A 17,506-nucleotide genomic window follows, 5' to 3' on the forward strand; every position below is an offset into this window, starting at 1 on the left:
AGGAGTAATTTGCATCCTATATTACTTTTGTTGCCATAAACTAAGCATGGGGTGCAATTTTATTTTATTTTTTATGGAAATTGTATGTATTTTGCTTAATTTTGTAATAACTTGATTAAACTTCTATTGTATGCATATATGCAAAATGGATCTTTTTATGATGATATTCCTATAAATTTATTTGTATATGTATTAGTTTTTATTCTATTAAAATGCATAATAAATCGTGAAACCATTTTTGTAGATTTTAAGGATAAGATAATAAATATTTTTATAATTTAAGATTCAAGATGATTAGATCAAATATGAGAATTGTAAATAGAAGTGTAACATGTTATAGTTAATAATGTGAAACCTCCTAATACAAGGAAGTCTGACAAAATTTTAGTAGACTAGAAGAAAAAAATTCCCACATTTTATGTACAAATATGTTTTCGTAGTTGTTCTAGTAAATGAGAATGCTATAAAAAAAAAAGAAAAAAAAAATAAATGATCACCGGTGAAAAAATACTCATCAATTGTCATAATACGCCACACTAGAAGAAAAAGAGCAATGCAGATTTAGCCACTGGAAGATGGTGTGCACAAACGCTGCTCATGTGTCAATATCGCAAGTGAGGTTCTGGCCTAGCGGTGGAAGGGGTTTATCCCCTTCCTCCGCACCTGGGTTCAAACCTCATCATGCACGCCTGTCACCCCCGCGGTGCCTTATCTATTCACTGGACTTGCAGGATGTTCAGTGGGCCGTGGGGATTAGTCGTGGTGCGCGTAAGCTGGCCCGGACACCCAACGTAAATCAAAAAAAAAAATCAATTATTAAGAGCAACTCATCCAAAACATCATTTATGATTCTAGTATTAACAAAAACACCAATATGAAAAAACAAAATCACCCCTAAACTCTTGTCTTATATTTTTCTGATTACGAGGGCATGAAAGTCATTTAATAATTTTGTAAAAAAAGAAAATATAAACATCCTTTGCCAACTATTCAATTTTTTATGGGGATAAGTGAGTAATTTCACTATTTAAAAAATTAAAAAGACAAAAATAATCCTTTACAATTCTTTAATGACCAATCAATCACCCTCGGAACCAAGACACCCCAAATTTTCATCAAAAAACAAAATTGTAATTTAACTATATTGCAGTGAATAATTCTGTGTATGAAATAGTGATTGATTTTTATAAAAAAAATATATATTTTTTCTCATTTGTTAATTTTTTATGCCCTCTCTCTTATTTCTTAAACAAAACGAATTAGCTTTATTTTTAATTGTTTTTTGTTGTTTGATACTTCAAAGAGTTTAGTTTGATTATTTCTCCTGGATTTTCTTCCTCTTGTATTTTATATGAATTAATTGTATTTAAATGAATTTTTTATAAGAATAGAAATTGTTTTCTTATTAACAACAATAATTACCCACAAAGATAAAATGAAGAAAAACATTTGAAATAAAAATTATGGTCACTGTCAGGTTGCCACCTATAAAGACCAGAAGTTTAAAATTTTATGTTGAAAAATAATACTTGAAAGGACAGAGAATGGAGATTTAAAAGGAAGAGTCAAGATATGGCTCTTTTCTAATAATTTAAAATGAGAACACGATACACCTTCTAAAAAGGGCATGAAAGAATTTTCTAAATACAGTACTGTTACTAGGTGAGGTTTTTAAATAATACACTCTTATGAAATCTAATTATTATTTTTATATAAAAAAATGAAATCAAATTTGCCGCCTAGCGCAAGCATGTAAATATATGAGAGATTCATTAAAGCTTAAATTATCTTGTTTTATTTTTTAAACATAAAATAAAAAATAATTAATTTTAAACTCGTAATGAATTAATTAATAAAATTATAATACCTTCTCAAACAATATTTTTAACCTAAAAATGTAGTTAACTTAAAAATATAAAAATATACCTTCTCCAAAAAATAATTTATATTATTAGTGCATTGTATGTATCAACGGGGACTGTTTTCATGATGAAATCGGAGGAAAATATCATTTGATAAATCATTATTGCGTTAAAGAAACAACGCTTTAGCTGCGGAATAGACGTTGTTATTAAAAATCATTGGGGATAAGTTAATTATGCTAGTTGACTTTTACAAATATATATCGAAGAAACTCAAGCTGCATTGTATATATGGTGGCCGTCCTCTCAGGCTCAGCAAATTAAGCAGGCCGGCCAGTTGTGGAAAGAGTTGAAGTTGCATGATTACGGCAATCGGGATAATACTGGGTGGAATTTTAAGTTTTGCTGTTTAAGACAAATTAAAGAGAAACTGTGATTAAATCTTCCAAGAATAATAATAATAATAATAAAAGAAGAAGTTCGTGTAAAATCAAATCAAATTTACGTCCTTTTTTACCATTCAGCCGCCTAATACATTAATCTTCTCTTCAAATGGTTTTTGCCTTCACGAGACAGTCACTTCTTCACCTTATCCCCACCTGCAAACACTGGCCTCAAATGTGTGATTTACTGTATAAATCCCTTATGCACAGCTAAGTATAATTAGCACAAACAGTTATTACAAACCCTCGTTAAATTTTTGAAGGAGAAAGGGGTGTTAGGTTTTTTAATGCTATCATGGACACTGGCTTTTGAACCGTAATGATAAATCTATGAGTATAATTAACAGAAACAAACTCATATTCCAAAAAAAAAAGAGTTGGTTTTATTGCGTATGACCTTTGTTAACCCATCTCATGTCATTTTCATCCTCCATAAGCAACGCCCATTAATTAATGTCAGCACCCGGTATTGCCCGGTCGGTAAGAGACCAACGGAGCAAAACAAAAGTACTGCCTAGCTAGCGGTTATTTTCTTGTTTCTATCCTATAAAACCCAATTGCTTCTAGCTAGCTCAACAAATCTCATTTCCATTTCCTAACAAGTCTTCTATTTCTTTGTAACAATTGTTAGGTTTAGATAAGGTTTCGAAGATCGAAGACAATGGAGATCGCGCATTTCTTATTTGGAATCTTTGGTGGGTTCTTTTTAATTCATCAATCAACTTTCTTTTGCTCTTGGTTTTCTTTTTCTTCTTCTTCTTGTTTCTTGAAGAAGTTGCTAACTTACTGTTCTTAGTGTTTTTTTTTTTTTCTTTCCAGAGGGACTAAGACTAATTAGCTGTTTCTCTCTGTTTCTTTCTCGTCTGTAACAGGAAATGCCACTGCATTGTTTCTCTTCTTGGCTCCAACGTATGCACCGGACTTGTTCATTTAGCCCTCTCTCTCTCTCTCTCTCCCTATTAGGTTAAGCTAAAGCTAATGTGTATTTATGGATAATTTGTCGATAGGATCACGTTCAGGAGGATCATAAGAAGCAAGTCTACAGAGCTGTTTTCCGGCATTCCATATGTAATGACCTTGCTCAACTGCCTCCTTTCTGCCTGGTGTGTGCTTCTTGTCTCTTCAACTACTTATTTTCTTTCCGAATTGTGCTGTTTTACGCCTTCTAGAACAGTATTTTGGTTTAGCTTTAGAAGGGTAATCCTGTCAACTAATTGCTTTTGTTTATCAAGAATAACCCAAAAGGAAAAAGATCTAGCCATCTTCGGTATATCCATAAACCACATGATATTTGAAGCAAACCAGTGCTGATGTTTTTCTTCCTGCTATGTTTTTTAATTAATAGTCTGTTAGTACTGTTTTGCGGCTTAATTTACTATATATTCTGGTATATATGAGACACAACGAACAACGCATCGTACTGCTGCCTTTTCTTCTATTTTCTCCCCTTTGATTGATGATTTAGCTGATTTCTAGCTAATCAGGATCTATTAAGTTTGTTGGATCAACTTGAGTTTTTTGCATGTTAATTCGGGTAGGTGCATCTTTTATTTCCGGTTACGTTAATTTTGTCGCCTCGCCACCCGTTAATTGCTGATGTTGTACTCTGTGGCAGGTATGGAATGCCTTTTGTGTCTAAGAACAACATTCTGGTGTCAACAATCAATGGAACTGGCGCGTTAATTGAGGCAATTTATGTCTTGACCTTCATCATCTATGCACCGAAGAAGGATAAGGCGAAGTTCATTGGCCTCCTCACGGTTGTGCTCACCACTTTTGCTGGCGTGGCCTTGGTGTCCCTTGTCGTTCTTCATGGCAAATCAAGGGAGATATTCTGTGGCTTTGCTGCTGCTATTTTCTCAATCATCATGTATGGCTCCCCTCTGTCTATTATGGTACGTCAATTTACTCTAATTTTCTTCACGGTATATTTGCTGTTCCTGGCCGAGAAAAGAGAATCATATTCCTTATAATTTGACAAGCTAGCTCCTTTATTATTATAGTTTTGAGCGTGTGCATGTGTAATTTAGTATTAATTGACTGCTGACGTTCTGTAGTTTGGGACATGGTTTACTTTCTCCAGAAAATCAGAAAACTGATGGTTTTGTTTTTCATGCCAGTCAAAGTGTATTTTATAAGCTGCGAATAATATCGCTTCTTCGTCGTTTTCTCATTTGGAATGGGAGATCCAACCTGTGTGTAGGATAATATTGTATTGTATGAAGTATAATATTTTAATTAAGCACGTGGTACCAACCCTTTATATATAAAAGGTTTTTCTACGAAGTTATACATGCAGTGCCCTTTTTTGTTAGATAATTATTTTATGTGATTTTTCTTGTACTTGCAGAGGACAGTGATTAAAACGAAGAGCGTGGAGTACATGCCATTCTTCTTGTCTCTTTTTGTCTTCTTATGTGGCACTTCCTGGTTTGTCTTTGGGCTACTTGGTAGTGACCTTTTTGTTGCTGTAAGTAAATTTTAGTTATCCCTATTAATCAAATTACTGATCACGTTAGACTAGCATGCCCAGTGGGGTTCAATGTTGCAAAAATCTCATCGTTTTATTTTACTGGAAATATGCTTGTCGTCCCATATATGTGTTACAGGTCCCGAATGGAGTTGGCTGTGGTCTAGGGGCATTGCAGCTGATCTTGTACTTCATCTACCGGAACAACAAGGGAGAAGCCAAGAAGCCCGCCCTCCCTGTTCAATCAATGCAGATGGGTATCGCAAAACTCCACCAAGAGAAGCAATTGGTTTCCAATGGATCCCCTGTTGATAAGGTGTAAATGGCTTCAATATTGTGCGTGCAAGCTTAATTTATAAGACACCGGGACTGCCTCGATCCTAGTTTACTTGACAAGTGAGGTGTTACCGTGTTCGCTGCAAGCAAGTTTGATCACTTGTTACGAGTCTTTTTTCTCTTCGAAATCCTCTTGTATTTTCTCTCTCCAAATAATGACAACGCAAACTGAGATATTGATACTATACAAACGAAAAGTAGCGTACTTTCTGTGGGTGTTTTGATGGGTTATCATGTGCTTGAGACTTACCTCTTTGTCACTTTCTGTTAATTCCAAATGGATGCAACACGCTATGGTCCCGGAAATTGCTTTAACTAAAACGGTGCAATCTCTGTCTATGCAGTTAGTTTTGTAGTTAGTTTATGTATCTTGGTAGTTAGTTTATGCATACTCCCCAGCTTTTTATTTAAGTTTTGTCAAGTGAATTATGCGCTAGTTTGGACGTGGAGTTGTTATGATTAATAATGGTTATACTCAGATAATTGTATATAATGATTCAAATTGAGTTGACGTCTAGTTATTATATATTTGTTAGTGGTAATTTGATTTCCTGACATAGCATAAATCAAAATATTATTGCACGTTGTAATGTTAAAGCTGAATATATCGTGCAATATTAATAACAGTTGCTTGTAAATTAATTTGGTTTAGAAATCTTCTGTTTGAACTGGAATATCCAAGTAGTATTTTAATGACTCTATTTTATGGTAATCAAGTTATCATATATATTTGCAGCTAATTCTATGTTTCATAAAAGAACTAAACACGTTAAATTTGATTTTTTAACAAGTTTAGTTGCAGATTATAAAAACACATTACACATGCAGTCAGATTAATTCGCTGATGTGTTTACCAAGATCTTAAATTCTGATTGTTTTCACCGTTTGCTATGCAAGTTTGAATCAATTAATCTTTTAATCCATCTTGAGGGGGAGCATTGAAGGGTAGCTGCGTTGATTCCTGCATCGTCTCCTGTATTATTGATGCTACAGTATTGACGATTCTTCCCTCTTCTTTATTCTTCTTGTTGTTGTCATGTAAATAATTAATTGATAGGATCATTATAAGTATAGATATGATTAAAATAGACTTCGAAATGTCAACATTATAAGAGATTGATCAGCACATTTTCTATTGTTAATCGTTCTGCTCTATTTGTGCAAGGCATCGGGTTGTAACCAAATTATTCATAATTAGAAATAAAAAACAAAAAAATAAACTTTATTCCTTTGTTTCTTCAAAATACCATACAGTTGTTTTATTAATCAAATGGAATTGAATTTGTGGATGTTACGAGCATTTTGCCCCAGCCAACCTCGAGTCTCAGCAGCAGGATGTAGTTTAGTATCTTGCTTCAAGAGGATTTGATAAAGACAGTAAAAATATTAATAGCATAAGCAGTGCTGACCAATATTAAAACTAAGCAGTGGTGATGAAAATGAGTTGCTAGCTTGTAGCTAACATGCAAGACTGCCAAATGCAAGCTCGTGGGCGGGAACTAAGAGATGATTTGGAGAAGCCATGGCATCCCTGAAGTTGTAAAATCTTGTAACTTGGTCCTTCAATTTTAATTTTTTTCATAATAATTATGCATTCCACATCTCCTCAAATAACGTATTAATTTGCTCTCCAGTTTTATTTTATTTTTTAATTTTCCGCATTTTCAAGTTTTGTATTTATTGTTTTTATGATGCATAATATCCTCTCAAAAAGAATTTCTCTGTTGTGACCCTAAATTAATACTGAAATAAAAGGAAAAGATAAAAAAAATATTTAGTTTTCTAAACATGAGAAATTAAGATGAGGCATACGTGTCCTTGTCCTTCCAGACTGTCTTCTTAAACTTCACCAATCAAGCTGATCTGTAAACCCTTCAGTCACATACCCCCACGTCATCAAGCCCCTCTCGTTCACCATATTTCGCCGGACGTTCTAGCTACTGTCGTCGGTGTTGGTTTCAATCTGTATGGCTTGAAAGTTGTGCTGACACTGTGAAATAATTTTGTGCTTGCGTCATGACTTTTTTGGAAGCAAGTCAATCGAAGCATCCCAGGCTCCCGTACAGGGTAGATTGGGCTCTGGCAGACTAGCCCCTAAAACAGACCCAGGATGTTCAAAGCTCGAATCCGTATGCTCAGGGTTGGAGCGAAGAAAGAACTGTGAAAGGCCCACGGCCGAAGCATGACGGAGGGAGAAACTGCAATAGAAAACATGAAAAAACAAAATTATGATGTGGTATTTGTTTTACCAAATTTTAATATTAAAGAAACTAAGTTAAAATTATAGTAAAAAATTTCAGGTTTAAATTATAAATTATAAAAATATTAAATAAAATGAATGGGTAAATTATCATTCTTTTCTCTGATTTTTTCATCAAAATGCAATCTTCAATGGTCATATAGAGGGCCAGTGCCATCACGCAGATCGGATTTTTAATATAAATTTCATTGGGTTTGCTTTGCTAATCCATTTATTTAAATAAATCTGGTTTGGTTTGTTTGATATTTGATAATAATGGTTTAGTTTTTGAGGTGATTGTTGCTTCACAAAGTTGTTGTTAGTTTTATATTTTTTTAATTCATAATTCCTAAAAAATATGGAGGAAATAATGATAAATTTCAATAGGATTTTTTTTCTAAGAATTTTAATGTTAGTTTTGTTCCTTAAAATCTTAAAAAATATATTTTTATTTATTTCCTTGACATTTTAAATGCTGTCAATGAACAATTTTTTAACATTTCCATTTATTAAAATTCAAATGATATTAAATCTCTTATTCCTCATATATTTTCTTTAAAAAATTGGTTTTCTCTTAAGAAAATAAAAAAAAAATCGAATTTTTCGGGGCTCAACATTGCAAGTACATACTACGTAGGTATGGGCCTATAGACGAGGTTGTGAATAATGTTCGGACGCCTCAGCCAAGGCCCATCCATTAGCAAAACCTGAGCATAAAAGATGGTAAATGGGCTCTCTTACTCAACCCTCTTTCATGCTTTTGAATCCAGCTACTATATATATATATTATCACGTTCTGATTCCGGACATCTACATTTTTTCATATAAATTATCACACCGAACAGTGCAACTTTCAATAAACGTGTGAACTGATCGAAAAAGAAAATGGACCGACTGAGGTCGAGGAGTTGCTCTTCGAAAAATAATATTAAATTCTCACAATATAAATAGGTTAAATTATTTCCGAGATAAAATAACGGTATGTCTAGAAGTGAGATTACTTCTGTTTCTATTTGCTTTTAAAAAAAATATTAATATTAAATTGATATTTTTTTAATATTTTTTAATGTGGTTATATTCAGTCAAAACCTTTTCTTTCTTTTTTTTTTTTTTTTGCAAACAGCAATAACAGAATCACAAAACACGAGACCTCCTTTTTTCATGTAATTTTATATCCAGCTGCTTTGCAAGTCAATTCTCGACTGGTAGAATAGTCTCAACAGTTAGATCAGTCCAAAGCCTTGCTGCTGGAGAAAAGTGAAAAGAAACGGAAAACGATAGGAAGAAGTGAGGGAAGATGGATGCACAGTAGAAGACGTGCCCTATCGCCGAAAACAAAATCAGAGAACAGAAAATCAGTACAGAGAAAGGCCGTCGTGATTCCCACCCTGGAAGCGGAATCTTGGTTCGAAAAAGTGGAAAAGAAATCTCCATCTTAGAATCAGCGTTGGTGCCACCTCAGAATTTCCCATAAAAATGCCAGAACATTTCAATCTTGACTGACAGAAGAATTTTATATTCTCCGAGCACACAGAAGAGGTCTTTTCAACATCGCAGTCAGGGAATGGAATACTATTAGCATGAAATAACCCGGTAAAAGAACCAATAAAAATAAAACACCCCAAGTAAGTATCTAACTGATCATGAGTTCACATTCATTAAGCCCAGGTTGGATTCAATCGTCACCGCTCTTAATATATTCCGGTGACGTGAACGTCAATTAACAAGTTAGGGCCCCTCTGCGTGTTAAAACACGCAGACGATTTCCTTCAAGATTATTTTTCTTGCTAGTGTTTCTGTTGGAGTATAATAATGATTTTTTTTAAAATAATTTTTATTTGAAAATAAAAACAGATACTCAATTTAAAACAATGAGTGCTCTCGCCGTGCACACCGGGATGGGTAAGTATAGCCAATGTTTTTTAAAAAATTCAAATTTTTTTTAGAAAGTAAATTTTTTTATTTTTTAAATTGTTGTGATGTGTTGATTTTAAAAATAATTTTAAAAAAATAAAAAATATTATTTTAATATATTTTAACATAAAAAATATTTTAATAAATAACTATAATTATACTTTCAAACAGAGTAAACTAATATGTAAAGCATTCTCAAGCTAACATTTCAAATGTAGGGTAGGTATTAACTTAAAAAAAAAAGGTGGATGATCTAGAGGATATATGAAATAATAAAAAAACATGTTTTTTAATAATTTTCTCACTGCCTGGAAAAAAAAGTCAAGTGGTGTAGAATTATTTTTTTTGCAAGTGTTTGCTAATTTTTTTTTTTATGATGTAAAATATTATAAAATAACATTGTGATTTACAATTCACAAATTAATTGAGGATATTTGATATTATGATAGATTTTATTTATGCTCAATCACATGGAAAAAAATAGCCTAGTCAAAAAAAAATTGTTTTTTATATTGTATCTGATATATATATATATATATAATTGTATTTTAAATCTTAGTTCTGTAAAAAGTTCAAATAACATGTTTTTTATTTATAAAAAATATTTTTTATTTATTTTAAATATATAGATTCATCTCACAACAATCCTAACTAAATTTATATTTTTCAAAATCTATATTTTAAAAACTATCAATATTTTAAAAAATTATAATTATAAAAACTACTATTACATCATCAAATACACTAAATACATTACATATTTAACGGGATCACCCCAGCGGAGTGGATTTGATATAGTAATGGAAACATAATTTATAGAATTATATAAATAATGGTATAGCATGAAGCCAAGTATCATTTTAAGCATGTGAATATTGATCGTTTTATATTTAAATATTAAAAATGCTCACATGGGATGTATTCTTAAAATTATTAAGAAAATATTTAGTATTGATTGATATGAAAATAATTATTAGGGTGGAAACCAAAAATATACAACTAGATCAGGATTATTAAACAAGTGGCGCAACATTAATTATATTGATCAACGATCAACCAAGGAAAAAAAAGGTTACGGTGAAGATTGAAAATCGAGGACATTGATATCAATATAGTACCTACGTTGGATGTGATTTGTCGGATGTAATCCCAATCTCATCACAATGTCATTTCAGAAATTATTATTTTTTTAAAAAAAAAACCAACCTTGAATTTGTCCATGCAACACGAAGAAGATCACCTTCTCTTTTATTTAACTAAAACTTTAAAACTCGACTCGAGATCGCCTTCTCATCTCGCCAGTGAGGTTTAAGATGGTAGATAGGGAAGTACTGAATCCCAGCTCAAAAAAAATCATTTAATACTTTATAATATAATTATAGTACAATAGTGAAAGAGAGAATTTTATTTTAATAGTATGTTTATAAGAATTTATTTGTTTTTTTTTTAAATTATTTTTTAATTTTTTTTATATTTATTTGTTATTAAAAAGTAGGTCAACAGAAAATATTTTCAACTCAAATAAAAATTTGACTTGATTTTCAGAAAAATATTTTTTTTATTAAGCAGAAAACACTTTATAGAAGTTATGAAAAATTAAGCAGAAAATACTTTATAGAAGTTATGAAAAATTTAAAAATATTATATTATTTACTGATTATATCAAATTTGATATTTAAACTTTTGATTGTTATATATATTTTGTTTTAAATATTTATTTTTTAATTTTATCCCTTATAACTTAATTTTTATATTAATTTTGGTTTTTATTTTTATAATTATTATTTATTTTTTCTTATTACTTTTTAATTAAAATCTTTTATCTATCAAATTTGATCCTTATTCCTTTAATTATTATTTATTTTATTTGAAATAATTTATAAAATATTAGTTATTATTATTTTAATTTTTGCATCTTTTAATTTTTTTTAGATTTTATCTCTATTATTTTGATTATTATTTATTTTATTTAAGATAATTGTTAAAATTATTTTTTTTTCAATTTCATTATCATTCAATATTTTAATTTATAAGATTTATTTTTTATTATTTTAATAAAATTTTTAAAAATAAAGCATTAATAAGTTATTTCTCAATTATTTTCCACGATATAATCAAATACTAAAAAATATTTTTTAATATTTATTTTTTATTACATTATCAAATATTAAAGAATAATGTTTTTTTTTGAAATTCACTTTAAAAAACAGATTAAGATTGTGTTTTTTTTTTAAATATATTTTTAATATAATATATCAAAACAATTTTAAAATAAAAAATAATATTTAAAAAAAAATACAATTCAGCTACTAAAGCAAACGCAACCAAGTCGCCAGGTTACAACACAGCTTTAAACGGCCGTTATGCCCTTTTCTTTCTATAACGGTGCTTTTTCCATCAAGTTTCACGTAACACGTGACCCCATAACATGCTCTCGCCATGACACATACAAAATATCACAATCATAGCATCCATACATGTCGAATTTACGCATACATGAACATGAATGTTGGGTTTCTTGTAGACCTGGAATTTAAGAAATTTCTTTCCAAATTACAATTCTATCCTCCCATGATTACCACACTACCCTTTCCATTTCTAAGCCAGCATGCAGGGCACATGTTAACTAGTATTATTAAGACCGCCCTAGCAGGTACACGTGGTTATTTGTCGACTTGGAACCAGGTTTGGACCTGGTTTCATGTCAAAACATGTTTGGTAGGAATTGACCTGTTAATTCAATGAGTTCATTAGTTAAAATCCAAGTGAAATTTAATGTGGTTTAAAAATAAAATATTTTTATTTATTTATTTTAAAAAATTAAAAATTATTTTTTAAAATTTATTTCTATAAAATTTAAAATAATAATTTATTTAATTTTAGTCACTCGACTCACAGCTAAATTTTGTACTTGTTCGATTTTTTTAGAATATGTTTGGTAATATGGTAATAATTACTTTTCAAATAAATTTTTATGTCAAAATGAATGTAAATAATTTTTTTTATTTTTTAAAAACTATTTTAAATATCAGCATATCAAAACAATCCAAAATATACAAAACATATTAAATTTTAGTAAAAAATAAAAAAATTAAATTTTTTAGAAGCACAAGTTGAACCACGTTTCCAAACAATTCCTTAACCTTGATAATAAAAATATTTTTTTAAAAAAAAAATATCATTAATAGTTAACCCACCAACCAAAACTATAATTTCAGGCAGTTACTTTGGAATGGAAGGGTGTTTAAGAGAATATAATGGTGTGTAATTAAAATAATTTAAAATATATAAAACATTAATTTTAATAAAAAAATTAATTTAAAAAAAAATATAAATTAAACTACATTTCCAAACATTGATGGGCTCTGTAAAGATTTCTCTATACGCTAAAGAGTTATTGGTGGTGATATAACTGGTATAAAATGTTTGGAGGCAAAGGATATGTATATTTATTTTTAAATAATTATTTTAATAAAAAAAATTAAATAATTAGATGAAATTTAAAATATAATTTATATTATTTTTTAATATACTATCTTAAATAGAAAAATTAAACTTGAAATCTGTACAACCCTATATAATTTATATTTAATTTTTATTAAATAAAAAAATAATTTTATTCAAACCTGATTATTAAAACTATGATATTATGTTAAAAAAGTTATTTTAATTTAAAATTTTAAGATGTTATATTATATTAAAAATATAAATTATATTATTATTTGATATATATAAAGAAAAAGCTTGTACCTGCGTGACTCACACTGGCATTAATATTTTTTGGTCCCAAAAGATTGATGGGTCTCATATATATGGTTAAGAGAATTATCAAATGTTGGTAATTGCTTCTTCGACGAGGGGATCAGTGCCGAAAAAGGAGAGTCCATAAATCCGACGAGTTAGAATTTCTTAGATCTTTATGATTTTGGGTATTCAAATAGTGTGGGGCAAGCTGAGGACTTTTTTAAGAAACATTACTCATTGCAGCTGTGATGTTTCACGATCACAAATTTGGCACTGAGAATGTTTTTATTTTCCAAAATAAAACCATAATTACAATTATTGAGAGAATGACGCCCCTTATTTTACATTATGCTCCAATATATATATATATATATATATTTGGCACGTGTATCTCTTGTATACTAGTAAATTAATCCATGCATCATATAATTTTTAAATTTTTTAAAATTTTTATTCAACCAAGTTTTTCCATATTTAAAGCTCGAATACCTTTATGTAAACTTTAATTTTGTTATTCCTACTAGTTAATATTTTAAATTGAAAAATATACTCTTTTCATCGATGTTTATCATATCCTGCCTTAATGTCCTTATGTCCATATGGATGAATAGTAAGCAGTGGAAATGAGAATTTTATATTGAATTTATCATCATTCTCAAGCAACTTCTAGATAATAATAATAAAAAAATCATTATAATCTAAATATTTACACCTCCACACATAACTTATTAAATTTAGATGTAACCTTTTTTCCTCTTTTCAACAAAAGCTACGCCTAGTACTTTAATATAAAGTTACGTATAAGAAAAAAGAAATGGAAGAGATCATCCTCCTAGCTCGATCGACATGCTCTAAGGGAAACATTCCCTTCTAAAATGAAAAATAATTTCTTTTAGATGTTTCAGTCCGTATTTCACATGCAAGGTCAATCAATCCTCGTTCTTCGAGAGCAAACGAAGTTGGTGAAGTTTGGTTTCACAAGCTATAATTCTAAAAAGAACACAAGTTTAAATTATCAAGACCGATTCTAAAGCTAATGTAATTTTTACGTTAGCCAAAACTTGACCTACTTGATCAAACCAATCATATTTATAGTTTAAAAGCACTCATCAATCTAAATTATCATTTTAAAAAGACCAAAATCATGACTAGTATTTTTTTATTATTAATATGGATATCTAGTTTAATTTATATTTACCTAAATTAATTTCAAGAATTTTAAAATTAATAATTATATTGTAAGTATTCAATAATTTTAAATTTTAAAAAATTTAAATTAATAATTTTTAAAAAATAAATTTAAAATATAACCAATTAAATTGTAATGCAGAGCTCAACTTATAAGTGGTTTTTGGTTTATCAGTTGTGGCCGACCTTATAAAGATGGGATCTTACAGTACTGCAGGACTTCCCTGCGCGCTTTATCTGCAAGGGACCTTTCTTGTTCACCGGCCCTGTCCTCCATATAGCAATGCCCATCTTAATATCCTACATTTTAGCAAGGTGTCCATGGGCATTTGTGCCATTTCAAACAACCAGCAGAGATAGAGATTTGTGGGCTTCAGTCGTCATCATCACTGGGAATGATTTCAGTTGATAGATCATAGAAGCACAAAGCTGTTGTACAGACAAGAGGGTTTTGTATTTGTCTGTTTGTAAGTATTTGACATTTTTGGGTGTATAAAGCGAAGTATGATGGATCACGATAACTCCCGAGTCCCCATGTCAAAGAGCGAGCATGGAGGAACTAAGACCGGGCTATTGCCTAACCTTAAATCAAATGTGAAGCAACGAACCGCCAAAGGATTAAATAAAAAAATGGAGGGAGTAAAATGAGAAGATGATATAATATATTAATCCAGTTTAACATATAAAATTTATAACTCAATTAATGAATACAATTATAATAAATTAACTTGATTTGATATTTTTTTTTGTTTATTCTCTTATTGATTGGGTCTTGATTGAATTTTAATTGATAATGAACTAGATTAATTTTTGAAGTAAATTGAAGAGTTATAAAAAAATTAAAAATAATTTTTTTTAAAAATATATCATATTATATAATTCTAGTAAACTTGAATTAACGAATAAAATTTATACCCCAAGTCATGAACATGATCTCAATCAGACATAACATGATCTCAATCAAACATAATTTTTTTAGTTAAATGATAAAAAAGAAAGAAACTTTATTTTTCATTTTCAATTAAATAAAAAAATAATGAAAATTAAGGGTTAAATTGTTTTATATATATATAGAGAGAGAGAGGGGGGGGGGCTAAAACACATCAAACAAAAAAGAAAAAGAAAAAAATGTCTCTAATTTTATATCTTAACCTGTAAAAAATGTGACTTGCACCAAGTATCAAACTCAATCTAATAATTTTGTTTCTTAAATTTATTTTGTGCTAGAAAGAAGAATAAAAAATTGCTAAAAAAACCCTGAAAACTAAGTTTATGTCTATGTATTTGGACCTTGTTTTTTTCTTTTGTCTTTCTAAGGGGTATTGTTTTAGAAAAAAAATTAAACAACACTTTACCTTTTAAAGTTAGTAAAAAAAATTAAACTTTTCATATAATAAAAACAATAAAAACAATCTCACTTAAATTAAACTAATAAATGCTAATAATTAAACTATTTATTTATTGTTTTCATGTTTGCAGTTTATTTCTTGCCATTGGACAACTCGTATTTAGTTTTTGCTTGTCAATATGTAAATATAAAACTAATTATTGATCGTTATAGGTGTACAATATTTCAACATTCAAACAATATAAATGTATATTTATTACTTTTTATTTGTATGCTAGTTAAAAGAAGTAAATTGATTGTCAAAGAATTACCTTAGCGTAGAAGTTTAAGTTTTTAGGTGAGATTCTGAGATATGATTTATATTAATCTCTAACATGCCCCATCAAATGAAAGCTTTTTGAGCTTGAAACTTGTACATGTCCATATTATTTTGTACTTAACTTTTTTATCAAATAAATAAAAATTATGAGATTTAAACTTGTAGTTGTTTAATCATTAAGACTCTGGTACCATGTTAAAGAATTATATCAACCCAAACACTTAAAATTTTAGATAAAATTCTAAAATATAATTTATATTATTCTTTAATATTGATTTGTTCCGAGGAGGAGTGAGAACTTTTTAATGAAAACATTAAATAGAAATACTTGTTTTTAATAGTTTTGAGATGAGAATAACAATAATTTAAATACTTCAATCATTCTACTCTAAGCATTTTTTTTCCCTTCAATTTCTCTAAAGTCAATCTTTTGACTCGATTGTAGTCTTGATCAAGTCAACATCTCGGTTATTCTATTTACAAACCTGGCCAAGTTAAATCCTACGCAGGTAGGTTTTTAGATTGATAGGTTGGGGCAAATTTGATAACTATAGTCACATAGTTTATGATGGCAAAACCAATCATCAAGCATTAATACTCAATGATACAAAGACATGCTATTTTTTCCCCTTTATTCACATGTAACTTTTAAAGGATAAGGGACCAAAGAAGAACTGAGCTTTGATTGAGGCTAACCATAAAAAAAATAACAATAAAGTAAAAATAAATATTTGTGTGGTTAAGTGTTTCAAGTAATGATTAGCTCGATATTCATTTATAATCACAGATAATTTGACACTAATATCATCACGAAATGACCATCGCAACATCAATGTCTTCTTGTAGTGAACTATTACCGTGTAAAGATTAAATAATGAATCCATACTTAAAAATGATATATTCATTGTGTTGATGTATTATTTTTTTGTTATTATTTCTAAAAATATAAAAAGTGCAGTTTAAACCATATACACCATGTTGTTCACTCTCTTATATTTTATTATAGATATATTATTTATTTATTTTTAATTTTTTCTTTGATTTTTTTTGCACAATTACATTATTTTTTAACTAAATTAAAGGATAATTACATAAAATTTATTGGGTAATGATAAAATTAAAAGATAGAAAATCAAAGTAAAAAAGACGCCACAAATGATCAATGGTTTTAAAGTTCACAAAAAAAATTAATGTAGTCTTTAAACTTTATTAATTATACATGTCTAGTCTTTCAATGCTTTTTCAAAATTCTTTCAATGCTTTTTCAATTTTGTTTGTGTATAAAAATTTGCTTTTGTTATTTTAAGTCCATGACTTAAGAGATAAGAGAGAGAGGTTGCTAAATTCTAAAAGTAAATAGAAAAAAATGATATTGACTTTGATTTTAACTATTAAAATAATTAATTTTAATGTCAAATGATTCTATTTGGTGAAAAGAGTTATATATTTTTGTGCCTTGAAATTGCATTAAAAACTAGATATGAGCTCATTTTTTTTTATTTCGAGCTGATTTTTTGTGTGTTTTTTTAAAGGTTATTTATGGATTTGTCAAGTTGTATAGACTATTTTCTAGATGTTTTGGATCAAGAATTGCTTTGGATCAAGAATTGATTAAAAAATGGGTTTGTTGCTTGTATTTAGCC

At 29.1% G+C, this 17,506-nt stretch overlaps 1 protein-coding gene across 1 annotated transcript; it reads left to right on the forward strand.

Moving 5' to 3' along the window:
* Nucleotides 1-2,894: 2,894 nt before the first annotated feature.
* On the forward strand, nucleotides 2,895-5,153 carry LOC105127705 (bidirectional sugar transporter SWEET1-like). The gene is made up of 6 exons (XM_011029086.1): nucleotides 2,895-3,000; nucleotides 3,178-3,214; nucleotides 3,313-3,408; nucleotides 3,921-4,200; nucleotides 4,656-4,775; nucleotides 4,915-5,153. Exons 1-6 carry the CDS (start codon nucleotides 2,967-2,969, stop codon nucleotides 5,095-5,097), a joined length of 750 nt encoding a protein of 249 aa, XP_011027388.1. The 5' UTR covers nucleotides 2,895-2,966; the 3' UTR covers nucleotides 5,098-5,153.
* Nucleotides 5,154-17,506: the final 12,353 nt, after the last annotated feature.

This window comes from Populus euphratica, unplaced genomic scaffold (assembly GCF_000495115.2).
Source record: "Populus euphratica unplaced genomic scaffold, PopEup_1.0 scaffold93.1, whole genome shotgun sequence".
In the NCBI taxonomy this organism is placed as follows: domain Eukaryota; kingdom Viridiplantae; phylum Streptophyta; class Magnoliopsida; order Malpighiales; family Salicaceae; genus Populus; species Populus euphratica.

Bases quoted from the DNA above. Each gene is read 5' to 3' on its own strand.
- LOC105127705 (XM_011029086.1), top strand. From the start codon at position 2,967: ATGGAGATCGCGCATTTCTTATTTGGAATCTTTG. The intron at 3,215-3,312 runs GTATGCACCGGA...ATTTGTCGATAG, and splicing joins TTTCTCTTCTTGGCTCCAAC to GATCACGTTCAGGAGGATCA. The intron at 4,776-4,914 runs GTAAGTAAATTT...TATGTGTTACAG, and splicing joins GTAGTGACCTTTTTGTTGCT to GTCCCGAATGGAGTTGGCTG.